Genomic DNA, 25,570 nt, shown 5'->3' on the forward strand with positions numbered 1-25,570 from the left:
ACTTAACAGTGATTTATTTGGCAGCCCTGGTAAGCTCCAAGTGTGCCCACAATACGGCATTAAAGTGGTCACATCTGGTCACATCCCATTTTCACATCAAAATTTCGACGGAAGTCGGTGCGTAAACCCATAGCCCATTTTTAGTTAGATAATAGCACTTAAAACCCAAAAAATAACACCTACAGCCGGCAACGATAGCGATAGACCCATAGGAAAGCGAACCGCAAACCGACGATGCTCCGAACCCGACTCATCCAGGCGGCCAGCTCCGCCCAGCGAGCGTTCTCCACCAGCCAGAAGGCCCTGGCGGCCAAGCAGATGACCGTGCGAGATGCCCTCAACAGCGCATTGGACGATGAGCTGGCCCGCGACGACCGCGTCTTCATCCTGGGCGAGGAGGTGGCCCAGTACGACGGTGCTTACAAGGTGAGATCTGCGACTTTTCCTGCCCCTGCGCGATTACGTAAACAGCAAGCAGGCGGTTGCGACGACGACAGCTGATGCAGGTGGCCGGGATGGGGGAAGTTGGTGGTCAGCGGGGTGATATATGCGTGCTATATGTAACTACTGATAGTGATTCCGAACAGGTCGACGCGAATCCGAATGCGTGATCGGAGTGGGCAAGGTCACGCAGAATATGTGTGACCGACTGTCTGCTGATTATATAGATTGGCCCATAAAACAACGATTTGTTTACCCATTTGAGGTGGATTGATAACCGGCGTTAGCAATTCTATCCTATTAGATTCATTTAAACTATGATTGTGGCTACTGGTGTAACAACTAGATAGGACACGCAAAGTACAATACAATTACCTGTTAGAATAATGGTATTTCCTGAAGAAATCTTAGTTAATGAGTTATCAGCTTGGAAAGTTTTACAAACAGATAAAAGGTTCCCATCCTGAATAAGCCCTACATATTTTTCTGGTATCCTAACATTCTATTAATCATTTAATGCCCTTTTTAGGTTTCCCGTGGACTGTGGAAGAAGTACGGCGACAAGCGCGTCATCGACACGCCAATCACAGAGATGGGCTTTGCCGGCATCGCTGTTGGCGCTGCCATGGCCGGTCTGCGTCCCGTGTGCGAGTTCATGACCTGGAACTTCTCCATGCAGGCCATCGATCACGTGAGTTGCCTCATCCTTGTCCTAAGAACCACTCCCCGCACTCCAGCAGTAGGCTAACTACTCATATTATCTCATTGCCAACAAAACGTAAACCAAAAGAAAGAACACGACAATCCAATACAAATGCCTCACAACTCCAACAGCTAGCAAATAGACCAATTCAAGTGCAATATGCAGCGGCGCTTAATGGGATAATATGGGTGGATTAGCTCCTGCCCCAAGTCATAGATCGGACCTCACTAATCCCCACCCATATTATCCGATTATGTGCAGGCAAAGATACTCGATTGCGCCAAGCCGCCAGTCGGTGATCGCCCTCTGCCAATAAGCCTCATAATTGAAAGTCCACGCTCAACTTGGCTGAATGAGATCAACGACATCCTGCACAGAGATCGAGTCGGCGAGGTGATTGCGCCGCCGCTGGACAAGAGCAAGTCGGACAAGATGGAGGCGGCCCGCCTCATCGTCATTCGGCGGCGCAAGATGAAGAAGCACAAGCTAAAGAAGCTGCGTCGCAAGATGAAGTTCGAGTGGGCCAAGGTGCGCCAGCGCCGCGAGATGCGCAAAGAGAAGGCCTTCCAAGCAAAGCTGATATCCCAGATCAAGCAGGCGGAGGCATTCAGTGCGGAGCAGCACGTGGCGGAGATCCTGCGGCAGGCCAACGAGACGCCGCTGCCGCGTTTCTGGAAGGGACGCCGCCTGCCGGCATTTATCATTAAGCAGAAACTAGGCATTAAGTAAAGATCAAGACGGAACAGAAAGGAGTGCATCAAATAAAGCGTATTAACTTGAATTGGCGAATTTGCAGTTTGATGGAACAGGCATCCACACTGAGCATTATTTTCATTCATTTTTCACTTTATTATTTCTAAGTCATATTACACATTCATAATAATATGGATTGCTAAAATATATCCCTTTAAAATTTCAAATCTTAGATCATCAACTCGGCGGCCAAGACCTTCTACATGTCTGCCGGTGCCGTCAATGTGCCCATTGTGTTCCGTGGTCCCAATGGAGCCGCTTCCGGTGTTGCCGCCCAGCACTCTCAGTGCTTCGCCGCCTGGTACGCCCACTGCCCCGGCCTGAAGGTCCTTTCGCCATACGATGCCGAGGATGCCCGCGGACTGTTGAAGTCCGCAATCCGTGATCCCGATCCAGTGGTCTTCCTGGAGAATGAGCTGGTCTATGGCACGGCATTCCCTGTGGCCGATAACGTGGCCGACAAGGACTTCTTGGTGCCCATCGGCAAGGCCAAGGTAATGCGGCCGGGCAAGGACATTACCCTGGTGGCGCATTCCAAGGCGGTGGAGACATCGCTTCTGGCAGCTGCCGAGCTGGCCAAGAAGGGTACGGCACTGTTTTACTTTGAATGACGCGAAAAGTAGCTAACCTTCTCTTATATGTTTAGGTATTGAGGCTGAGGTCATTAACCTGCGCTCCATTCGTCCTCTGGACACGGCGACCATCTTCGCCTCTGTACGAAAGACCCACCATCTGGTGACCGTGGAGAACGGCTGGCCCCAACACGGTGAGTGGGAAATTCAGCTAATTGAAAGCCTAGCGATATTTATAAATTTTTACCCTCTTAGGCGTTGGAGCTGAGATCTGCGCCCGCATAATGGAGGACCAGACCTTCTTCGAGCTGGACGCCCCCGTATGGCGCTGCGCCGGCGTGGATGTGCCCATGCCCTATGCCAAGACGCTGGAGGCCCACGCCCTGCCCCGCGTTCAGGATCTCGTGGAGGCGACTCTTAAGGTCTTGGGTGGCAAAGTGGGCAAGGCCGCTGCGGCCAACAAGTAGGAACTCAGGACTAGCCAGCCTCCCGATCGGAACCCCCAGCTAACTAAATTTATAGTCCAAGTCGAAACGCTGCCTCTGGTCTAACCGAGCTGCCCCCATAATAGTGCACCGAACTGGAAATTGAATGTTCTGAAAATAAAGCACTACCGCTTTCGGGTTTTGATTAGTTTTCGGACGTTCTAGTTTAATTATTTGGTTATAGAAATCTCTTGTGAAAAATAAACGAAAACATAAATACATTTTGAGTGCTTATATTTTGGTATAGTTAATGATATAATATCAGAAGATAAAAAATATATAATTCTTATCGTTAATGATTGAAGTTTAAAAAGTGCGCGCACCGATGAAAACGTTTTCCTATTGAACGCTGTCCAACACTGACGACATCTATTTTTTCGATATCAGCCTATCGTTTAGCAATAGGTGTCCTCATATCGATAGCGATAATAGCAAAGTTAACAATAACAAAAGATATAACATAACAAATAATTGCAATGCTTTGGCTGTAATGGCAAACAGCTCCAGCTCCGACGAAAGCTGCAAGGCCCCCGACAACTTTCGCATCTCGAGCGCCTCCACAAACGGCGAGGACGAGGAATCAGATGTCGCAGGATACACAACAAAGCGCAGGCCAACGGCAGCGACGAAGGAACTGTTGAAGGATGCGAACGCCAAGGATAGGAACGCCACCACGGGAATGGGTGCCCACATGCGGTGCCCACTGTGCCACAGCTGCAGCGCCAGCCGATTCCACTGTCGCAATTGCGTCAGAAACGGAAACATTACTCACAGCCAGGCGGAAAGGCCCGAAAGGTTTGCCCACCTTACACTACTCACCTTATCTGAACCACACATGTAAACTGAATCGATCTTACAATATTTCAGCCTGACGGAGAAGCAGCAGCGCTACATCAACCTGCAGGCGGGCCTCAAAACCTTCAGCACGCGCTACGAACGCCTTATCGGGCAGCACCGCTCCAATGAAGATCGCCTGATGGCCATCAAGGCCAAGCGAAAGCAACTGGAGCTCCTACAGCAACTAATCTCCGGCACGGGACAGAGACTGCGCGTCCTCGGCGAGCGACGCGATGAATTGCGTCGCGCCAATGCCGAGAAGCGGAAGAACCTACCTAAATACCCGGACAAGGTCAAGATGCTCGAAAACTACGTGTTGGATCGAGTGGAGAAAATAGAGAAACTCAGGGAGACCCATCTGGGTCTTCTGGACAGCATAAAACAGGCGGCGCGTCGCAGCATTCAGCAACTGGTCACCTATGTGTTTCCCATAGCTGAGGTGGTCCTCAAGGAGGAGCAACAGAGGCGGGCTAGTGTGGAGCGCACCGAGGAGGCGGAAACCATAGCGGCGCTGGCCGATGCCAAGAATACATCTTACATACGCGGCAAATGGGTTTTTCATGGCAGTGGGATCAGTGAAGTTCAATACAGGATTGTGGGCCCTTCGTTGCCAGCCAATGGCGACTATACCGCCTACCTGGACTGGCTGGCGGACAACAAGGACGACGTTCCCAAGGCCACGGCCAACGAGATTACGCCGAGCAGGTTCGAAGCCTATCGCATTGTGGGCGCTCTTACCTACACGGCGCAGCTGACGCAGTTGCTCAGCTTCTACCTGAACGTGCGGCTGCCACATAAGATCGCCTATGGCGACTTCTGTCGTAAGCTGCTCAACGAGGAACAGTTCCGGCGCAAAATCTCGCGCCTCAACTCCAATATCATGTATCTGGCCTACACACAGCAGGTGAAGTTGCGTGCCCTCATCGAACAGCATACGCTGGAAAACCTACTAGCCATCCTCGATCTGGAGCGCAGCGACTTGGGTCGATATGGCCATCTGGACGTGAACAATGCACCACTCATGAAGTCAGTGGACTCCCTACTAATCGGCATCGAGACCGCCACGGAATCGGAGTCAGAGGGTGAGTTGGTTTAGCAATTTGAGGGGAATAATCTTTTCAAACTGATGCTGATGCCTTTCCAGACGAAAACTCTCTGCGCATGGACTGGGAGGCGGTGCCCAGCCTGACACCGCAGCCGGAGCTGGCGGATCCCAATCTGATGCCGGCGGCCAACCAGCAGTCTACCATCGCCTTCGTGCGAATGGCGGCCACATCGGTGCTGCGCTGGATCAAATGATCGCAGACCAACAGACGTCCGATCTTTCGGCTATATCATCATGAGACACGCGTGTTATCTTTTACAAATTAGACTAAGTAATCGTTTCTGTGACAGCACGTCGGTGTTTATCGGCAGTTGCTGGTTTTAGCGTTATCCTTTGGTTTACAGAACTAATTTTGTATCAATTATATATATACATATATATTCGCTGTGTGTAAAGAAAATGCGCCTTTTGGATTTATTTCTATTACATAACTTATTCGCCTTTATTTAATAAAAATGGTTCTCTATAAATAAATATATATAAATTTGCTTTATTAATGCTTGCATAGTACACTGACTTAGTAGGTAAACGACTCAATGAGAAACAATAATTAAACTGGTGCAATAATTGGAAAATCGGCAGACACAGCTGCGAATGAAACCTACCTAGAATCAGCACTAGAATCTTAGATTAGAATCGCAAGGGAACGAGCTGAGTGACCCTAGCTAAATGAACTTTGTGGGCAGTTGTTGCGTGGATGGGCGAGCAGCTCCAGTCGTGGTCACCACATCGCCGCCAGCGCTGGGCTGCGGCAGGCTGGGTTTAACGAATACTTGTGGCAGTGTGTTGGCAGAGGCTCCCACCTGGGCGGCGGACATGGAGACGGAGCCGTTGGCCAGCAGGTCGTAGCGCGGCGAGGCGTGGCTCATCGTGGAGAGCACGATGGCGGCGGCCATCGCCTCCTGGTTGTAAAAGGCCGTCACAGCAGCCGGAAGGGGCTGCTGTGCGGCCGATCCCGAATGTCATTGGCGCGTGGGCGTACTGGGCGCTGAGGATCCCATTCCTCCGCTTGCGCCCTTGACGCTGTTCGGCGAGAAAGCCGCTTGAATGAATTGCTTTTCCATTTCCTTCAGATTTGACATAGTTTTCATTATATGCGGATCGGTGAGATCGTACACTGGACCCAGCGTTCTTGGGCTATTGTAGATATACATGTTATTCGCGCTGTAGCCCAGGGATCCATTTACCTGCCCCACCGCACCCAAAGACGACCGACCTCTGTTCTGAGTCTTGTTCTTGGGCTTAGACTGGACTTTCTTTTGGGGCTTAGAGGCAGGAAAAACTCCCACAATCTCAACGCCATCCGACTCGCTGCTGCTTTCCCTGGCTACCGACGTCGTTTGCGCGGCCTTTGAGATGGCGGTGATGACAGTGGTGGTGGCAGCTAGCTGCTTGGACGTCTGAAGTATATCGCTGGTGCATTGATAGTCATCCAGGTTGATCACATGGGGAGAGGGCCGAGCTCCCACAATCACCTTGGCTTGGCCGTCTCCAGAATGCGGACTGGGATTCCCGCTGGCTGCCAGGGAGGCGGCCGTGATCAGATTGTAGAAATTGTTGCTGGTGTTAAGGTCAATTTTCCGGCTAGGGGATGCCAGATCCAGAACCGTACTGGCGGCTGCTACGGCGGCGGCATTGAGTGCTGCTGCCTGAGCCGAGGTGCTCGGCATGGAGAGCAGCGTGTCCAGGTGGGGCAGGTGGTTGTTGTTATTGCTAATGGCTGGTATACTGACGGCCGCCGTGGCAGCCGGCGCCAGCTGGAATTGCGGATGCGGAGTAAGTTGCGGTTGCAGCGGTACCTGCTTAGCCACCTTTTTCTTTGGCGGCTTGCTGGTCTGCTTGGGCATCTCCTTCAGCTTTCGCTTCAGACTGTTGGAGGAGGCACTTGTAGCTGAGTCCGTATCGGAGTTACCTCGAGATCGAGGGTCCTCCACTGCCTTTAGGTAGCTGCTTGCCGGCGGCATTTGCTCAGGAGCAGATACAACTCCAACGGGCTTGGGCGATGCGGACGCCGGCGGTGCCTTTGGCTTCTCCTTTGCTTTCAGCTTGGCGTTCTTGTAGCGTGTTATTTCCCTTTGCAACTCATCCAAACGCATCCAGCCTGGCGGCCACAGTTCCACCACCTTTTCCTTGAGATACCAATTGATGAACTCCTCCAACGATTCCTTGCGCTTGGCTAGGAAAGCGTAGGACGTCCAACGCGCTTGGTACACATCGTACAGCAGATGGCGTAGCTCGCTGGTCCACTGGAACTTCTTACGCGGCATTTTGGGCGGCAGTTCGGAGTTCACGTCCGCAGCTCTGAAAATAATAATCATAATCTAAAGGAACCTAATCGTTATTTCGCTTAACAACAATCTTACGCCTGTTCAGCAAATGTGCGCAGTTCCGTCTCATAGTTGGCCACCGCCTTAGGCATGACCACAGCTACAGCCCGCCGCAGCTTCTCCAGCATAATGGTGGACTTCCTCTTCTCCTCCTTCGCCCGCACTTGTTTCCCTTTGCGCAGCATGTAGTACTTGGGCAGTTGCAGCTGATACTCGATGTGGGAGAAGACCATGTTGCGCTCGTTGCGGTCCGTGCACAGCACCGCCTCGTACACCCTGGTGTAGGTTAATGGATATAAGCCTTAAATCTGTACTTGATGTTTACATCGGCTGCAAACTCACCGAAGCAGTAGTGGCGAAAGCTTCACATCCAGATTAAACTTCTTGCCGCACATGTCTCGACTCTTCACCGCTTCTTTGAAGCTGTTGACTGCGGTCACAATGTCCGCATCCAATGTGGTGGGGAGCAGAGTGTCGGCGGTGCGAAGATCTTAAAAATGAACACGTGAAAGGGTGATTTCAACCAACTAATACTGTATATGTAACTCACTTTCCTGCCCATCCTTGCCATGCTGACCGGCCTGCCTATCTGCCCGGCCGTGCTCAGACTCCATATCGCTGCTATCGCTGCTGGACACGTCGGTGGAAACACACTTCAGCTCGCCGTTGCCGACGCCCTTGACAGCTGCCGTGCCGCTCTGCGACTTCAGGAAGCTGTCTCGCTTGGCCTTTAGCATGTCCTTGACCGTTGTGGTCTTAACCACCTTCTTTAAAGCTTGCGCCTGGGCCTGACTCTGCGGCAGGGACTGAAGCTGACTTGATGGCTGAGTCTGGATAGGGTCTTGGCCGTCTTCCGTGTCCGAAATCTCCACCGTGCTGGGTCGTGGCGAGTTTGAGGATGAGGAAGTGGTGATCGGCTTAGTCGGCGGCTTCTTGCCACTCGTCAAAGAACTTGAGCTTGGTTTGGACTTGCCCGTAACGATGACCTTGGCCCGCTTAGCTTGATGATTGTCTTTGTACTTGCTGCTGGATTTGGCTGTAGCAGCAGAGTCCTCGTCCTCAAGACTTTCACTCTCGGAGTCGTCTTCGGAGTCGCTTTCATCGTTCTCCTCGGAGTCGTCCTCGGAATCGCTCTCGTCGTCCTCCTCATTGTTGCCATCATCGTTTTCGTCATCATCGCCCGAGGATGACGATGAGCTTTCCGAGCTGGACGAGACCATGCGCTTGCGTGATCGCTCTGGCATTTTGATGATGGCATCTGTTCGAGTGGTGTAGGACTTCTTGGTGAGGTTCTTGAACTCCAGTGCGCCACAGTTGATGTAGAAGCCGCCCTCCAGAGTTTCCGCCTCCTCCGGTATGATTTCGTCGTACTGGACAGAACATAGAGTTTAAGGTAAATAATTTCAGTGCATTCGTCGGAAATATTTCTTGTTCTTACGGCTTCCGTGTTGTCGATGAATGAGTCCGACTCATCGTAGCCCATTCCAATGTCCCGGTAGTCGTCCTTTTTGCTCTTCCCCCTGCCTGTGGCATAGGAGTTGCCATACTTGGCCTCCAGCTCCTTGACGATCCGTGCCACATCGTCATCGTTGTCGGCAAAGGGATCAGTGCTTGCGGAGCCATTGGTAGTGCTCACCTGCTTCAGCTTTTTGGTCTTTTTCTACGGATTGCAAGGGTTTAGAAAGCGATCCTCCAACTGAGTTATACACTCTTACCTTTTCCAAATACAAAAGCCGGGAGTAGTTAAACTCGGGATACTTGTTCGAATCGGTCTCGAACAGATCGAGTTTGATGCGGATGCACTTGGCAGTCTTTGTCGTGGGTTTGGAGCTGTTGTCGGGTGCAGCGGACGCAGCATCAGGCTCCAGGATGTTGCTGCCGAAGCGCGAGAAGCCCGCATCGCCCTGGATGATCGAGGTGAGGGTGACGCGCTTGTGCTCGCCCCCCTTTGACATTTCCGGCGGGCAGAGTTACGGATATTCAGTGGGATAGGGTTTCCTTTGAGCCGAAAGGGCCTTCCCGCCCTTTTTTTTCGAAAGAGCCGCGTGTTCTTCGTTGCTCTTTCCCTCTCTCTCTCTCGCAGCCAAACAAAAACAACAGAGACGTCGCTGCTGCTGATGCTCCTCCTCCTCCTTTTCCGCTGCTTCCTCTTCTTCTGGGGATGTCTGTTTTAGGTTTTCTGCACGTACACCAAGCAACCACAACCACTTAATAACCGTGGCAATTTCACTCTGAGCTGCACTTTCTTGTTGTCGCCCCACAAACACTGCTTTATCAACATAAACAAATGGCGAGGACCTGCGCCGGATTGCACTACTTTAATCGCCGCCCGCTTTGCAGCTGCATCCGCCGACCACGGCCACGAATAATTGTCACTTTTCTGGGGGAATGAAAAAGTGGAAACTTTTTGGGGGGTTTCAAATTGGTTGGCTTGCCGGCACGAAAACAACACAGTCTGTAAAAGCAGCGCACCGGGGATTAAACACACGCAATCGACGCTACCAAAGGGGACATTTAAACGATTCGACCAGGCGCTTTTCGCACGGCCAGGAGCGCGATTCTTAAATTGTTTCTTGTTAAAATCCTCAACGCTACATTCTCTCCGCTCCACCCCGCACCAAAGATCCGACCCTGCTTTTGGCTTTCGCACTCGCGTTGCGCAGCACTGGTCGCGGTTTTCGCAAATTACTCCGAGCCGTTCACACTGCGCGCAGCACAAGCCGAGACTTGCTGCGGCTGGCTGCATTTGGCAATATTTAGTTGTTATGGGTGCTATGTATTTCCAAAATTCCGTTAGTTAGAAATTCATTAGCTTGGCATCTAGCTCATTTTTAAAGTAAAGTTTCGAGCTACCAAGTTGATAGGTTACGTAAAATATATAGGTGGCTTATGCTGTTGTAAGCTTAATTGTTTAAAAAGGACCCAAAATCAAAATATAATGTAAACTTTTTTATAACTTACGCGGCTCTAAAACTTTCCAACAAGTAACGAGATCTGGCTTGAAAGCGGCCAACACTCGCACTAGCTTTTGTGCATCCCTGTGCAGTGCCACATTCCACACACATTTCTGCTTTGTTTTGACCAGAACGGGCCGTTGTGCAGCACTGTTCGGCACAGCTGTTCAGAGTATGGGGCCGCGGGTGGTGGGCAGATTTTCTTGGGGCGATTCAGTATTATTTCGATTGTGAAGGAGTTTACTTCGTAGAAAGTCAAGTGCTCGCCGTTTAATTAGCGCAAGTGCAAGTGAGTCGCAGTACGTGAGCTTGGGGGCTTAATTTCATGCGCCCGCTCCACAACAAAAACAAGCGAAACGAAAAGAGTTGCATGCACAGAAATTCGAATTCGGTCGAAACTGCAAGGTGTTATTATAACGGGAATGGCCAGTGCTCGTTATCGGGTGAAAACGATTAGGATTGTGCAATTAACAAAAGTGTGCCGTGCTGCTCTTTTCACAATCCAATCCAACCCAATCCCCAACTCCCCCACCCCCAATCCCCAAGTGGCACCACACAAACACTAGCACATAAACACTTATGCTGCCTTTATGCTTGCAGCCCCACTCGAGCTCTTTTATGTATGTATGTACATATTTATCCAACGAATGCAAGTGACCGACGTCCAAAGAGCAACGTACGGGATACGGAGCTCCGACAAAGGCTTCCCGCTTTCAGTGGTCCGGTGACTTTCGCCGGAGTAGTGACTCCGTCCCAGGAAACCAGCTAAACAAAAAGCCCCCAGCCGCTCGTAAAAAAGTGTCATGAGACAATAAAGGAACTTTAAGAAAGAAAGGAAAAGCGACGAGAAGAGTGGAGCTCCTTTGTTACATCTCTGGAAGAATCGTTCGGCTCCGAAGCAAAGGTGAGTAATACTGCTTCATTACGAAATTACGGGGCCTTGTACATTTGTAGTTCCAAAAAACAACAAGGGGAAATCGTTCATATGGGAAACAAGAGACTACCATTATAAGATAAGATCAGAACTGCGACTGCTTTCTTTTATCTCAAGTGACGTAGTCCAAGGTGAACACAGTAAACACTCGATGCAAGGACAACTTAGGTTTAAACCAGTTTTCTACACTACAAATTATGCAAATGGGTTAGATATCAAAACGAACACCCGTTTTCTTATCATGTCTACAAGTTTCTTTGCAAGAAAAAAAGGTTAGCTACTGAGAGTGTTGCCCGTAGCACTGCTTGAATGATAAACTCTACTCCCAGACATTGAAATTCCTACACCAAAATGGAGTTACGGCAATCGACCTTGAAACATGTGGCCCCAAATGCCTTGCCAACCCAAATTGGTTTCCCATTTTCTATGAAAACTTGTGTGTTTTTTTGGTAATTCATCTATTAAAGGCGGCAGCCAGTTTTTCATCTCAAATGGACAGAAGCCGCACACAAAAATAAAGCGATACACATAAACAATCAAACAACAGCAACAAGTGAGCGCACAAATTTAATTTGCTTTTTAATGCGTCATTATTGCCGATTTGCGACATGCTCGAGCTGCTTTACTGCTACCTCTTCGCAGATTTTCGCATCCCCAAGAGGTTCGTACAGTTGCGATCGCTATCGTTATCAGGGGAGCTCTTAAACCGAATGAGCGATACTTTATTTATTTCTGCTCTCTATTTGCTTTCATGATTAATTAAATGAGTCTGCTGTAGGAGAATGTATTAGCAATAATTATGGATAATTCACCAGCCCATCCAAAGCCATTCTTAAAGTTCATTTATCCAGTAGAAAACTTTGTTACAGAGCTAGGTTCATTGATCATTAAAAGGTTAAACAGTCTTATTCATAAACATAGGAAGAAATATTATTTAATTGTGGTTCAATCCAAAAGGGATCGTTGGCCGCCTGTCGTTGATATAATCAAACCGCACTTTGTCGCCGACAATTTCATTTACTCATCGTACTTTCCCCAACCAAACTAACAAATAAACTAGAACAAAAAGAGCCGCTGGTGGTTGGCTTCACCGCCAACACGACCACCCACTACAGATTCGGTTTTCCATTTTTAAAACAATGACGCATGCACGGAAATAAATTACATGATATACGCCTGACAATCTCATTACCTAGAGACGACGACCCATCGATAGTGGCTCTATGTATATACATACATAAAACACTCGGTTCTTCTTGGACTCTTTCAGTAGAGAGCGATGACGGAAAGCGTGGAGCTGATGAACAAGTACGGCGAGCCACTGCGCTACGACCGGAACTTCACGGGACCGAGGCAGAGGGATCGCAGCTGCACGGATGTGCCCTGCCTGCTGTTATTCGTCCTCTTCCTGGGCGGATGGGCCTTCATAGCCCAATACGCCATCAGGAACGGCGATCTCAACAAACTGCTGGTGCCCACGGACTCCTTTAACCGAAAGTGTGGCATGGACTCCGGAGTGCTGAACAAGAAAAACCTATTCTTTTTCGACTTGAATCAGTGCATCGATCCACTTGTACCCATCACTGGATGTGACACTCCACAGGTGAGATACCATTAACATCAAATTTGCAAGGAGTTGATCTTACTTTTAATGAAATACGTATTTCAACAGGTTTGTGTGGAGACTTGTCCCCGAGAGACGTTCGTCTGGGACACTATGAAGGACAAACAAAGTTTTGCGGAGCTGCATAGTCGCCTCATCTGCTTGTCGGAGGAGCACAAGGCGCAGATTCGCACCAAATCGGACATTCAGGATGCCATTAACCAGAACCAGTGCGCACGCTGGTACATCAAGAGTGCTCCATTCCTCAAACGATGCCTCTTCGAGTTCTCGCAGGGCGTGTGTGATTATATTCCCTCGTTTCTGCTAAATGGGGGAAGGTCGAGGCGGGAGCTGCATATGTTGCCCGGAAACGCCACCACAGAAGTTCAAATGCAGGCCGATGTCATGTACCAGAAAATGACGGATGCCCAGGCTCTCGTTGTTCCACAGGCGAATGGCAAACAGACTCCAGTGGACGAGGAACCGATCATCCAGTGCAAGCGCAGACTCAACGAGGCTGTCATCAAGGAGAAGATGATGCAGACCGATACGAGGCTGGCCAAGCTCGTTGGTAACATGGTGGCCCACTTCTACAATGGCACAAACGACGCCCAGCTTTTGGGAGAAAAGATTGTCGAGGATCTTGTCAACTCCTGGTCGATCGTTTTGGTGGCTTGCTTCTGCACCCTGGTAGCCTCACTGATCTACATCGCTCTAATGCGCTGGCTCTCGGCTCCGATTCTCTGGTTCTCCATCTTCGGCGTGCTTATCGGCTTGCTGGTGGGTATTTACTTCTCCGTAAAGCAGTACATCCACTGGGAGAATACGCCTACGGTTCCCGTACACGGCTTGAATCTACACTCCACGGTCAAGAATGTCCTGCAAAACCAGAACACCTGGCTCTACCTGTCCATCTTCGTAGGCGTGTGCTTCGTGGTTATCCTGTTGCTGGTAATTGTGCTAAGAAAGCGCATCCGGATAGCGATCGCCCTAACCAAGGAGGGCAGCAAGGCGGTGAGCAGCGTGATCAGCACCGTGTTCTTTCCCATCTTCTCCTGGATACTCTTCATTGCCGCCATAGCGTTTGCCATTGGCGTGGGCCTGTATCTGGGCTCAATTGGCGATCCTTCGTTTAGAATGGTGCGACAGCTGACGAAAAGTGGCGAAGTGACCACCGAGGACTGCGTCTGCGAAGGTCCAGCCATCAACTACACAGTGGGCGGATCCTGCAAGCCAGAAGTGTTCCAGCAATATTGTAGCGTTCGGCTGACCTCATTTTTCCAGAACCGAAACCCTTGCTTGAACACCACCTGCAGCTTTGACTCGATTAACAATCCAATCGAGATTAAGTGGGCCATCTTCTACAACGTCTTTGGCTTCCTCTGGCTGAGCTTCTTCATCTCCGCCTTCAGCTACATGGTGCTGGCCTCGACCTTCGCCCGATGGTACTGGACCTTCAAAAAGAGGGATGTGCCCTACTTCACCCTTACAAGGGCATTCTTTCAAACTGCTGTCTACCATCTGGGCACCGTGGCCTTTGGTTCGCTCATCCTGGCCATCGTCCGGCTGATCCGTCTGGTGCTGGAGTACATCCACGAGAAGCTGAAGAAGTACGACAATGCGGTGACACGAGCCATCCTCTGCTGCATGCGCTGCTTCTTCTGGTTGCTGGAGACCTTCCTGAAGTTCCTCAATCGGAATGCCTACATCATGTGCGCCATTCATGGCAAGAACTTCTGCTCCAGTGCCGCGGACTCGTTTAATCTGATTATGAGGAACTTCCTGCGTGTGGTGACGCTGGATCAGGTCACGGACTTTTTGTTCTTTTTGTCGAAACTGCTGCTAACCGCAGGGGCGGGGGCGTCCACCTACTACTTCCTGGACAATAATCCGAGCATTATTCGGCTAAATTACATAGCAGTGCCCACCACGGTGGTGGTAATTGCCGCCTTTCTCATAACGAGCGTGTTTTTCGGTGTGTACTCGACGGCAGTGGACACACTGTTTCTGTGCTTCCTGGAGGACTGCGAGCGCAACGACGGCTCACCGGAGAAGCCGTTCTTCATGTCCAAGCAGCTAATGAAGATTCTTGGCAAGAAGAACAATCTGCCGCCGCGTCAGCGCCGCGGAAAGTAGGAGACAGCAGTGCAAATTATAACTTTATTGAAGTAAAACATATATATATATATTTATTATAGCCCAAAACGAAACGATCGGGGTTGTGAGCGATTGCTCAACCGGCTGCAATTGGGTTTGCATTAAATGCACGCTCCTTTGCCAATACTCTTAATCTTTAATCTAGTGTATATAATACGCCAGTATCCGTATCCATATGTAAAGTTTTTTGTGCGGCTAGACATGTGATAGGCGCGGACCATAAAGACCAAAAGTAATACCATACAATAACATGTATACAGAGACACAAAAGTACATATCTCACATTCATGAAGTTTAAGTTAACGATAATTATTATAATTTTCGAATTTAATAAAAATGAATTCATTGAAGACACACTTTTCAGTTTTGTTCTTATTTTATTTCTCCATCATTATATTCACTCATTTTTTTTTATTTTTATACAATTTGTTTCATACTTTTGCCGTTCATTCATCTAGAACGCTCAACCCACTCATTTCAGAAAGTCTGATTTTGCAAGGATGTAACAGATCGCTGAAGCCGCAATGAAGAACAATAGCTATAAGATATGACTTTTAAAAGTATATATATAATAAACCTTAATACTGCCTCAAAGGTTGTTTATTTCAATAATAATCTTAAGTCCTGAAACTCGAATTTCGAAAAGCCTGGTATACTTATAGATGTATTTAAAAGAAGAAAATTGCTTTCAAGCTGAAAGATTTTAGTTTTAATTTCATATGGGTAATATTAAAAACTAAAGTAAAAAGTATATTTCGTTTAAAAACCTCATAACCAATTAGAAAAAGAATACAAAATCTATTACCTAAACAATATTGGCCATTCGCGATTCCCGTGGACTAAAAGATAATATCCTTGAGCACGCTATCGCTGATGTTCTGCAGGTCATCCTCACCACCAATCTGATCAAAATCGAATTTATGCGAGACATTGAATGCATTCTTATCGTTTTCAATGTTGAAATCGGGATCAAGCTGCAGTGAGTCCTGTAAAAAAAAGGAACTTGAGATTCGTATATTTCGTAGGCACGTATTATTGTTGATCCCACTTACATTGATTGTTCTGTCGTTGAGCTGAAGACGTGGCGCGACATCTTGCTGGTGGCTCTCGGTATGTGGAACCAGTGCATCTAGGCGTCCAGATGGCGAGGTGCTAAGATTAAGCACATTCCGTGATACCTCCAGGACCTTTATAACCGCAGCGCTCTTGGCGATCAGTGAAGTGTTGTTTTCCGAAGTGCGCGGAATGCGCTCAATTCGGGTGCACTCGCTACCACTCAAGGGTGTAAAGGGATCGCTGGGATCCGTTGGTGAGGTCTGAGGTGAGATCACTGCTGCTCCTGGCACCGGCGCCTCATCGAAACCGAATGACGCTTGCATTTGCTTCCACTTGCTGCCCAGGGAGGAGAGATTCGCCTGCGGAGCTGCCTTGACCTTGGAGGTGTTTTTGTGAATGGTGCGCAGCATTTGCATGGGATCGTTGATCTTGGATCGGTTTAAAGTGCCATTAAGGTCAATGCCGGTCGATTGATCAAGGGCTTTCAGCTTGCGTGCTGATCGAGGCGGCGCAGGTGCTGAAAAGGAAAACTCATAAGGATGAGGGTCACTAAGCGAACGGTTTAGTTCACTCCTTACCGAGTAAGCTGTTGCTTAAGGCATCAAACTGTTTGCCATTGAAGTCATCTTGCAGTGCAAGACGCACTGGGGCATTGCGACCGCCACCGCCGCCCATGTCGATTCTGATGGGAGGCGTGGAAACAAATTTGGAGCTGATAACCGATTCGAAGCGAGGCGTGGCCGGCTGAAGCGTCTGTACCCTGGCGGAGCCACTTGCATTGGCACTTCCCTTGTCCTTTTTGGACGGTTCGTTTAGTTTCTTGAGTAAATTGTTCAATTGGACTTCGGACTGTGAAAGTTCCACTCGAAGAGCCTGCAAATCGGTGGTGACAAACGCATTCGATTCGTTGTAGTGGTCATTAGCATCCAGTTGCTCGGCAATTGTGCCGCTGATCCGATTAAAGCCGTTTAAGAGCGCATCCATTTTTGATGCGCCCAAAGGATCGTAGAAATCTGCGAAGGAATTGAAAAACCATTTAAATTTAAAGACCTGCAAGGATGCAACCAAAGATGTCTCACCTCCTTCTGTGACTGCATCACAGTCGAACAGCACTCGCATGCCCCGAAGTGCCTTCTCCACCGCCTCCTTGCTCTGGTTGTTCTCGGCTTGCTTCACCTGGAAAAGATCGATGGCCTCCTTGAGACCGCACAGAGATGCCTCCAGGTCGAATTTCCTTTCGGTGGGTTGGGTAATGACCCGCTCCACGCCGAGTGCAGCGGTGGCCTCGAACTCATCCAGAAAGCCATCGTCCGCCAGTTGCTCCTCGGGCACTCCCATGTCTGCAGACAGATCGGCCATCAGGCGTCTGATCTTCTGGGTCTTGTCCCGCAACAGGGCCGTATTCTCCTCCAGATTGACCACATACGAAGAAGCGTACTCCTTCATCACGGCATTTTGGCGGGCCATGACCTTGGCGCTCACGTTTGGTGTTCCCGCCTCTAAGCCAAGTGACTTCTCGCGCTGCTTGATGAGCTCCTGGATCACGAAGCCCACGAACTCGAGCAGGAAGTTGATGAACCTCATGCCTCCGGGCATCACCACCAGATACGACTTGATGTTGGCCCAATGCAGCTGGTGCTTCTCGTTCAGATGCTTCAGATACTCCACCGTGCTGGAGCGAAAGTTCGCCTCCGACTTCTTGTCGGTGATGGGCCAGAAGAAGCGGCGTTTGAACTCCGCGGGATCCAGCAGACGGAAGAGGTAGTGCATCACATGCACGAAGGCCACCTGGTTGGGCTTGAGGAACATGTCCCAGGCAATCAGCTTACGCAGCTCGTCCGGCAGGGGGTGCACCAGGGCCAGTCCCTGCAGCTTCCTGTGGAGCTTCTCGCTCTGCTCCTTCTCTTCGGCCTTCCACGGTGCAATTATGGTCCGATCCATATTTTAGCACAGAAATTAAGTAAAATATGGCGGTTTAGTTTGAAGTTCTTTGTTTTTGTTGCTGCCCAGTGTTACCAAGTGGTTGAATTCAACTGAATGAAGACGTTCCCACTGCCTGTTTATATTGACGAAAAATGTTATATAAAAGGGATAAATCTATTTATTTTCCCTAGGAATAGTAACTGCGAATAGCATTTGTGTTTTTTAAATGTTTTTTATAATATTTCCCAGATATTTGTTTTTAAGTACAAATTTATTTCCCTAGTTACTCGATTGGTATAAATCCAATGACCTGCCACGGTCACACTAGATTCATAGTTCGGAAATTTGTCGGTTGCTGGAGTTTGTGGACGAATTTATATTTAATTTTTAAGCACTTGGTAATTAACTAATCGACGTTCATTTCGAAGTGACCCCCTGACAAACTAAATAGTTTTCGGATAAAGCTCGAGCCCAGTCACTGGCTGACCCCCAACGAGCCGAAAACCTTGGCATCCGGGTCCAACGTAGCACTTTCTTTTTGTCCGCGGCGGAGAAAAATCAATATACGCATGGGGTATAGAAATCGAATCTCGGCGCATATATAGTATAGATTACAGACAAATAATCTGGGGGACAAGCGAACGTCCGCCCACCGAAACGATAACCAAATCAGCATGAAAATATGTATGCGACACGGCCGCAAAACTTAGGAAGAAACCCAGTTTGGCCATGAATCATGCAATTGAATGGGCCCATTGTGTACTATATATGTACATATGCATTCTGATTTAGTGTCTGTTCTCCATTCGCAGATATCGGGAATCCGGCTGCCACAATGGGTTCCCTATTCCGCAGCGAGGAAATGGCGCTGTGCCAGCTGTTCCTGCAGAGCGAGGCGGCCTACGCCTGCGTCTCCGAGTTGGGAGAACTGGGATTGGTCCAGTTCCGAGATGTGAGTAGGATGGGTTACATAAAGCTGCGGTCGAGGCAGCCGCACTGACTAACCATAAACCACAATCATACCCCTTACCTCATTAGCGAATTCGGTATTCCATGAAACGTCCCCTTTAACGCGAATGCAAAGTAAATGCAAAGCTGGTGACACCAGCTACTAAGTGTATAGTATAACTACGTGTGTTACCTCATTTAAATAAAATTGAAAAATATAGTGGCATAAGTGCTATATCTTGATCGCACAAATGAAGTATCTTTGAGATCCCCCAATAACAAACCAATCTTTTGAAATCCGCAGCTCAATCCCGATGTCAACGCTTTCCAGAGGAAGTTCGTCAACGAGGTGCGCCGCTGCGATGAGATGGAGCGCAAGCTGCGTTACCTGGAGAAGGAGATCAAGAAGGACGGCATCCCCATGTTGGACACCGGGGAGAGTCCCGAGGCCCCGCAGCCCCGCGAGATGATCGACCTGGAGGTATACGCCGCCATACTCCCTGTTTTCTGCTAAACACTGTTGAACTTATATGGCTTTCTTGTCTGCTGCTCAGGCCACCTTTGAGAAGCTGGAGAACGAGCTGAGGGAGGTGAATCAGAACGCCGAGGCCCTGAAGCGCAACTTTCTGGAGCTGACCGAGCTGAAGCATATTTTGCGCAAAACCCAAGTGTTCTTCGATGAGGTAAGCTGCGGCATGAGTAACTCCATATGGGTATCAGCTAACAAACTGCGATCGGTTACCGATTTACCATTAACAAATGCCGGCCATTGAAGCGGCCGGTAACTAACCAAATTTTCTAAGCAATAACCAATTTCCCAACCGACAACACAAGTGTGGCAGCCACGACTTCTAGTCACATAAGCAATCTATCCCAAATTACACTCTAAAATTATTTCCCCGTATCTCCCCACTCGGCACGTATATCCTCCTTCTCTGCTTCCAAAGGCAAACGAAGTGTGCTTTCTTACCCTTCAGTTTGAGTTTGTACATATATATCGTAATGTGCGTTTGATATCAGTTGATGGTTATTGTTTCTTTCGGTCGCGTTCCTGGGCAATCAGAGGAAAGCCATGGGGCAATAGGTTCTAAAATATATTTATAAAAAAAGGTCTTGGAACGCCCTCTTCCTTCTGGCTGCTTGTGAGGAACTCATCCGTGTATTACCCTTTCAAATGCTTCGTTTTCCCCAACCCTCTGTTTATATATACATATGTACCTAGATGTTTGTACAGCCTTATTGTTTATTATTAATTATTTGACTTTTTTCGGTTACTTTATTATGCGTTTTACATTTTGTTTTTCCATATCAATCAATACACAATCAATCAATCAATCAACCAACCAACCAACCAACCAACCAACACCTCCCCGACCAAAAATCAATAAACCGAAAAACCAAACCGCACACAACACGTACACCCACCAAAAACACCACCCAATGACCCAAGTCGGTGCCCACGGTGTACAAGTCGAGTGGCGCATACTCATCCAGCAAATATCGGCGCTATCCGCAGATGGCCGACAACCAAAACGAGGACGAGCAGGCGCAGCTGCTGGGCGAGGAGGGTGTCCGGGCCAGCCAACCGGGCCAGAATTTGAAGCTTGGGTAAATATTGATGTGGACCTGGGAGCTGGGAGCACGGACGACGGACCACGACGGGAACAGGGGAAAACTAAACTCAGGCCAAGACCCACTCGCCTTCGCTCTCCTGCTCCTCTCACTCCTTGCTGTTTGTGTTCTACGCGTTCATGTCCTATCCATGTACCTTTGATGAGTGTTCCATGTTTTCCACGCGCTAGGCTATCGAATTGATTTCAAACATAAGCACATTGTCTACTTGTTTGCTCTGGTGTCGGTTTCCAAAACTATGCCTAATCCAATCCAACCTAATCCAATCCCATATCCCACATGCCCACAAATCCCAACAACCAACTTTCGGCGGCGGTTCTACTAACCACTTTCTAAGAGTTAACTCCAAGCTAACCTGTTTGTAAGTCGAGTCGAAATGACCTTTGCCCACCATTCACAATTTCTAGCAAGAAGGCGGCGTAAACCAAACGACCGAGTCGATGACCCGCGCCTTGATCACGGACGAGGCGCGCACCGCTGGTGCCTCCATGGGTCCCGTACAGCTCGGGTACGTATGCACCAGGACAGCTTCGAAAATGGGAAAGACGCACGCTCAGGCGTGGGCCGCAGTTCCGTCGGCAGGCAGATACTCTTTGGGCGAATAAGAGTGTACATAAAGGGATAAATTGTAATTTTAAATGGTGTACTTTTGGTTATCTTAACCCATTGGGTCTTACTTTTGTATATGTAATCTACTCTTTGTTCGATTTGTTTATACATATGTACATACCCAAAGATCCTATCTTTAGAAGTATCACATAAAGTAATCAGATTAGTGCCGCCCAGGGAGCTTTTGCCTTGCCCAATTTTTTTTAGCTCTTAACCAACGAAATGCCACACAAAATTATTGCTTACTGCCGCCAACGCCAAACTAATCAAACTCAGAACGCCAATGCAGCTGCGCCGTCACAGAGAAAGATTAACCGAACCATGTCCATTTATACCGTCCAGCTTGGAGTCCCCTGGAATTTCGAGCAATAATTTTCTGTGCAAGATCCCAAAATGACACATCGAATGCCACTAAATTAAACGTCGTTCTCTTCTTATGCTCCTCTCTTCCCCACACAAAAATGTCCAACCGAAAAATAATGTTGAAAATATAGTTACATGGAGAAATCAAACGAACGTGAGGATTATCTTCCATGGTTGGTACCCTGTCCCTTCAAAAAAAAAAAAGAAGAAAAAAACATGACTAGGTCAAACAATCAGTCAAACTCGTATCCATTAGCCAACGTACAGCGCTCATCAATCGTATTTGTATCCGTATTCGTATTCGATCGGTCAATCAGCTGTATATAGAAACATGTCATTAGCTTCGCTCGCCTCGCCTCGCCTCGCCTTGCCTCCCAGCACCGCCCCGCATCCCGTCCAGAACTCAGAGTGCCACCTAGAGTGCTAATGTGTCACCCATTCAACCGATCCCACCCAGTGCCTCATTCATCCCGATCCTCGCTCTCGTAACGCCTCGCGCGTCCATTGGTAACTTGTGCTTGAGAGTTTAGTTTTCCTTGTTTGTCGTAAATAACCGGAATGACATTGTTGGATAGCCCGTAGCGGAGATCTCTCACTAATAGCTGCTTCGTAATCCCCTCTAGCTTCGTGGCTGGCGTCATCCTGAGGGAGCGACTGCCGGCCTTCGAGCGGATGTTGTGGCGCGCCTGCAGGGGTAACGTCTTCCTGCGACAGGCGATGATTGAGACGCCGCTGGAGGATCCCACCAATGTAAGTATGAAATGGGTTGGTGGTCATCTAATTCATTCATCTAAATGAATCAGTAAGCTAATAACTTATTTGCTTCGCATTTTCAGGGCGACCAGGTGCACAAGTCCGTGTTTATAATCTTCTTCCAGGGTGACCAGCTGAAGACGCGCGTCAAGAAGATCTGCGAGGGCTTCCGGGCCACGCTCTATCCTTGCCCTGAAGCTCCAGCCGATCGGCGAGAGATGGCCATGGGTGTGATGACTCGCATCGAAGATCTGAACACCGTGCTCGGCCAGACGCAGGACCATCGCCATCGTGTGCTGGTCGCTGCGGCCAAGAATCTTAAGAACTGGTTCGTCAAGGTGCGCAAGATAAAGGCCATCTACCATACGCTGAATCTCTTCAATCTGGACGTGACCCAGAAGTGTCTGATCGCCGAGTGCTGGGTACCGCTGCTGGACATTGAAACCATCCAGCTGGCCTTGCGCCGCGGAACCGAAAGATCGGGATCGTCGGTGCCGCCAATTCTCAACCGGATGCAGACGTTCGAGAATCCACCGACCTACAATCGAACGAATAAGTTTACCAAGGCCTTTCAGGCATTGATCGATGCCTATGGCGTGGCCAGCTATCGGGAGATGAATCCGGCACCCTACACGATCATCACCTTCCCCTTCCTGTTCGCCGTGATGTTTGGAGATTTGGGCCACGGAGCTATCATGGCGCTCTTTGGTCTCTGGATGATTCGAAAGGAGAAGGGACTGGCGGCTCAGAAGACGGACAACGAGATCTGGAACATATTCTTTGGCGGACGGTACATCATCTTCCTCATGGGCGTCTTCTCCATGTACACGGGTCTTATATACAACGATATATTCTCCAAGTCGCTGAATATCTTTGGATCGCATTGGCACTTATCCTACAACAAGTCCACCGTGATGGAGAACAAGTTCCTGCAGTTGAGCCCGAAAGGCGACTACGAGGGCGCTCCGTATCCGTTCGGCATGGATCCCATTTGGCAGGTGGCGGGAGCCAATAAGATCATCTTCCACAACGCTTACAAGATGAAGATCTCGATCATTTTCGGTGTTATTCACATGATCTTCGGTGTGGTGATGAGCTGGCACAATCATACGTATTTCAGGAACAGGATCTCCCTGCTCTACGAGTTCATTCCCCAGCTGGTCTTCCTGCTGCTGCTTTTCTTCTACATGGTTTTGTTGATGTTCATCAAGTGGATCAAGTTTGCCGCCACCAATGATAGTAAGCTTTTTGCCTATTGACCTTCTATTTGGCTGAAGCTAAATGACAACGTTATCCCATTTAGAGCCCTACTCCGAAGCCTGTGCGCCTTCAATCCTGATCACCTTTATCGACATGGTGCTTTTTAACACGCCCAAGCCACCTCCGGAGAACTGTGAAACCTATATGTTCATGGGCCAGCACTTTATCCAGGTGTTATTCGTCCTGGTTGCCGTCGGCTGCATTCCCGTAATGTTGCTGGCCAAGCCGCTGCTCATCATGCAGGCCCGCAAGCAGGCGAACGTAAGTAGACGCTAGTTCGATGCACCCCATTAATTTCATAGAACGGCGTTCCATCTACATCACAACATATCCAAGCACCTCGCACTCCAAACTTTCCACCTTATACTAACTGCTTCTCGTTTATTTGTGCTCCCGATTAACAAAATTATAACCCCAACCAAATCCACACCGAATAAACTAAAACACTTCAATCCACAAACCGTAGGAAGAGGTTAGTCGTGTCGTTTATTGTCGATGTTAAATCGAACTTCTCTAATCGCATAATTAAATTTAAATAGTATAATATGCTGTCAATACTTTTTCGTTTAGAGAAGTTCGACTTTAGTGCCCCCAAATGTTCGTCTTTAACGCAGTTAATAATATACTTCACTTGCAGGTACAGCCCATTGCAGGAGCAACTTCAGATGCAGAAGCCGGCGGCGTGTCCAATAGCGGCTCACACGGTGGTGGCGGTGGCCATGAGGAGGAAGAGGAGCTCTCTGAGATCTTCATTCACCAGAGCATCCACACCATCGAGTACGTCCTAGGTTCGGTATCCCACACCGCTTCCTATCTGCGATTGTGGGCGCTTTCCTTGGCCCATGCCCGTAAGTAATCAATGCAGTAGTAAAAACCTACATAATTACTTAAACCAAGCATTCTTACTTGGCAGAGTTGGCTGAGGTGCTGTGGACCATGGTCCTATCGATTGGCTTGAAGCAGGAAGGGCCGGTGGGTGGCATTGTATTGACCTGCGTGTTTGCCTTCTGGGCCATTCTCACCGTTGGCATTCTGGTACTCATGGAGGGCTTGTCTGCCTTCCTGCACACCCTGCGTCTCCATTGGTAAGTCACCTAATCCTCGAGAAGTATGAAATGGTATCTAATTGAACGGCTTTCTCATAGGGTCGAGTTCCAGAGCAAGTTCTACAAGGGCCAGGGTTACGCCTTCCAACCCTTCTCGTTTGATGCCATCATAGAAAACGGAGCTGCCGCCGCCGAGGAGTAAATAAAGCGGAATATCGGTCAGAGCAACAACCAAAGCACGTTGAGAGTCTCATTGCGTTATATGAAATTAACTATCCAAATAAGTGGAATCTACCAGTTACAGTAACAAACATATATGTACGTTTTAATGTTTAATTGTCGTGAATTTATCTATGTATGTATATCGTATAGCCCCAGCAAACGTTAGATTGCTAACAATATTTAATGTTCTTCGTAGACGTTCTCCTGTTTATTAACTATACTTGTAAACTCAAATAAATAGAAAAGGCTAACCCCTTGGGGTTGGCACCAAAAGAAGCTTGCATTTGGGAATGCTTATTGGGAGTCAATGGGACATCAGCTGATTGATGGCGGAAACGAATTTGCTAAGATTTTCCGGTTTCGTTTCATAGGGCTTTAAGGCTTCAAAGTCCAGAGTAGCTAGCTGGGCATCCACGTCGGTAACTTTGCAGTAATACAGATAGTTTTCAGCGGCCAGTTGCTTGGCCAACTCCAGTTGATGATTGTCCATGAGCGTGTCATTTATCACAATGAGTCCAGGTTTCTGGTTATTTAGTATATCCATGCAAGTTCCGGCTCCCGCATGTCCAATAATTAGGTCTGCGGACTTGATGTCCTCCGTATTTGGCCGGAAATTGTACTGCTCTATCTGGATTCCGTAGTTTTTTCTTATCAATTGTATTTCATCGTCTGTTAATGGTTGCGAATTTCCGTGCTGTATGACGAGTTTGGTGCATTTCCGGTTCTGTAGAGCTTTGAGTGCGGGTTCCGTGGATGCAGTTGATATTAGAGCATCGAATTTGGTGGTACCAACGGTAATGTAAACAGTGTTCAAATGCATTTTCTGTAAATAGTTAAACAACAAGACACAGCTGTTACGAGTTGTGCTTCCTCTTCGCCTTTGCCAT

At 48.6% G+C, this 25,570-nt stretch overlaps 7 protein-coding genes across 22 annotated transcripts; 4 read left to right on the plus strand and 3 right to left on the minus strand.

Annotated features, from left to right (window-relative positions):
- The first annotated feature begins 47 nt into the window (after positions 1 to 47).
- Pdhb (Pyruvate dehydrogenase E1 beta subunit) lies at positions 48 to 3,174 on the plus strand. 4 transcript variants are annotated; one of them, NM_170386.2, is made up of 6 exons: positions 48 to 117; positions 186 to 426; positions 971 to 1,132; positions 2,071 to 2,482; positions 2,544 to 2,663; positions 2,725 to 3,174. In NM_170386.2, exons 2-6 carry the CDS (start codon positions 235 to 237, stop codon positions 2,934 to 2,936), a joined length of 1,098 nt encoding a protein of 365 aa, NP_733265.1. In that variant the 5' UTR covers positions 48 to 117; positions 186 to 234; the 3' UTR covers positions 2,937 to 3,174. The 4 variants fall into 4 exon arrangements, with proteins under 4 accessions (NP_733265.1, NP_733267.1, NP_733266.1 ...); NM_143411.4 differs by lacking the exon at positions 48 to 117 and having other exon boundaries at positions 185 to 426; NM_170388.2 differs by lacking the exons at positions 2,071 to 2,482; positions 2,544 to 2,663; positions 2,725 to 3,174 and adding an exon at positions 1,406 to 1,923.
- Positions 3,175 to 3,367: 193 nt separating this feature from the next.
- On the plus strand, positions 3,368 to 5,367 carry Atg14 (Autophagy-related 14). Its single transcript, NM_143412.3, has 3 exons — positions 3,368 to 3,749; positions 3,822 to 4,873; positions 4,936 to 5,367. The coding sequence occupies exons 1-3, from the start codon at positions 3,445 to 3,447 to the stop codon at positions 5,088 to 5,090; spliced, it is 1,512 nt and encodes a 503-aa protein (NP_651669.1). The 5' UTR covers positions 3,368 to 3,444; the 3' UTR covers positions 5,091 to 5,367.
- On the minus strand, positions 5,307 to 9,856 carry yem (yemanuclein). Of its 2 annotated transcripts, none has more exons than NM_057545.4 (6): positions 8,939 to 9,856; positions 8,662 to 8,883; positions 7,774 to 8,593; positions 7,566 to 7,713; positions 7,260 to 7,499; positions 5,307 to 7,197 (listed from the first exon to the last, which is right to left on the minus strand). In NM_057545.4, exons 1-6 carry the CDS (start codon positions 9,176 to 9,178, stop codon positions 5,859 to 5,861), a joined length of 3,009 nt encoding a protein of 1,002 aa, NP_476893.1. In that variant the 5' UTR covers positions 9,179 to 9,856; the 3' UTR covers positions 5,307 to 5,858. Both variants share the same exon structure in this region, with proteins under 2 accessions (NP_476893.1, NP_001263054.1).
- Positions 9,857 to 10,346: 490 nt separating this feature from the next.
- On the plus strand, positions 10,347 to 15,224 carry Ctl2 (Choline transporter-like 2). Of its 3 annotated transcripts, none has more exons than NM_143413.2 (4): positions 10,347 to 10,466; positions 10,778 to 11,081; positions 12,385 to 12,714; positions 12,784 to 15,224. In NM_143413.2, the coding sequence occupies exons 3-4, from the start codon at positions 12,391 to 12,393 to the stop codon at positions 14,848 to 14,850; spliced, it is 2,391 nt and encodes a 796-aa protein (NP_651670.1). In that variant the 5' UTR covers positions 10,347 to 10,466; positions 10,778 to 11,081; positions 12,385 to 12,390; the 3' UTR covers positions 14,851 to 15,224. The 3 variants fall into 3 exon arrangements, with proteins under 3 accessions (NP_651670.1, NP_733269.1, NP_733268.1); NM_170390.2 differs by having other exon boundaries at positions 10,393 to 10,476; positions 12,382 to 12,714; NM_170389.2 differs by having other exon boundaries at positions 10,393 to 11,081; positions 12,382 to 12,714.
- A 336-nt stretch (positions 15,225 to 15,560) lies between these two features.
- Positions 15,561 to 17,949, minus strand: dgt6 (dim gamma-tubulin 6). Its single transcript, NM_143414.4, has 4 exons — positions 17,007 to 17,949; positions 16,506 to 16,940; positions 15,924 to 16,444; positions 15,561 to 15,857 (listed from the first exon to the last, which is right to left on the minus strand). The coding sequence occupies exons 1-4, from the start codon at positions 17,866 to 17,868 to the stop codon at positions 15,711 to 15,713; spliced, it is 1,965 nt and encodes a 654-aa protein (NP_651671.1). The 5' UTR covers positions 17,869 to 17,949; the 3' UTR covers positions 15,561 to 15,710.
- Positions 17,950 to 18,169: 220 nt separating this feature from the next.
- Positions 18,170 to 24,957, plus strand: Vha100-1 (Vacuolar H[+] ATPase 100kD subunit 1). Of its 10 annotated transcripts, none has more exons than NM_001170298.2 (13): positions 18,170 to 18,248; positions 18,663 to 18,802; positions 19,103 to 19,279; positions 19,353 to 19,481; positions 20,838 to 20,938; positions 21,534 to 21,575; positions 22,026 to 22,152; positions 22,239 to 23,394; positions 23,459 to 23,676; positions 23,882 to 23,887; positions 24,053 to 24,263; positions 24,329 to 24,500; positions 24,561 to 24,952. In NM_001170298.2, exons 2-13 carry the CDS (start codon positions 18,686 to 18,688, stop codon positions 24,661 to 24,663), a joined length of 2,559 nt encoding a protein of 852 aa, NP_001163769.1. In that variant the 5' UTR covers positions 18,170 to 18,248; positions 18,663 to 18,685; the 3' UTR covers positions 24,664 to 24,952. The 10 variants fall into 10 exon arrangements, with proteins under 10 accessions (NP_001163769.1, NP_733273.1, NP_733272.1 ...); NM_001170297.1 differs by having other exon boundaries at positions 18,244 to 18,424; NM_170394.3 differs by lacking the exon at positions 23,882 to 23,887.
- On the minus strand, positions 24,947 to 25,550 carry Alg13 (Alg13 UDP-N-acetylglucosaminyltransferase subunit). Its single transcript, NM_143416.1, has one exon. It carries the CDS (start codon positions 25,501 to 25,503, stop codon positions 24,988 to 24,990), a length of 516 nt encoding a protein of 171 aa, NP_651673.1. The 5' UTR covers positions 25,504 to 25,550; the 3' UTR covers positions 24,947 to 24,987.
- Positions 25,551 to 25,570: the final 20 nt, after the last annotated feature.

This window comes from Drosophila melanogaster, chromosome 3R, assembly GCF_000001215.4.
Source record: "Drosophila melanogaster chromosome 3R".
Taxonomy (NCBI): Eukaryota; Metazoa; Arthropoda; class Insecta; order Diptera; family Drosophilidae; genus Drosophila; species Drosophila melanogaster.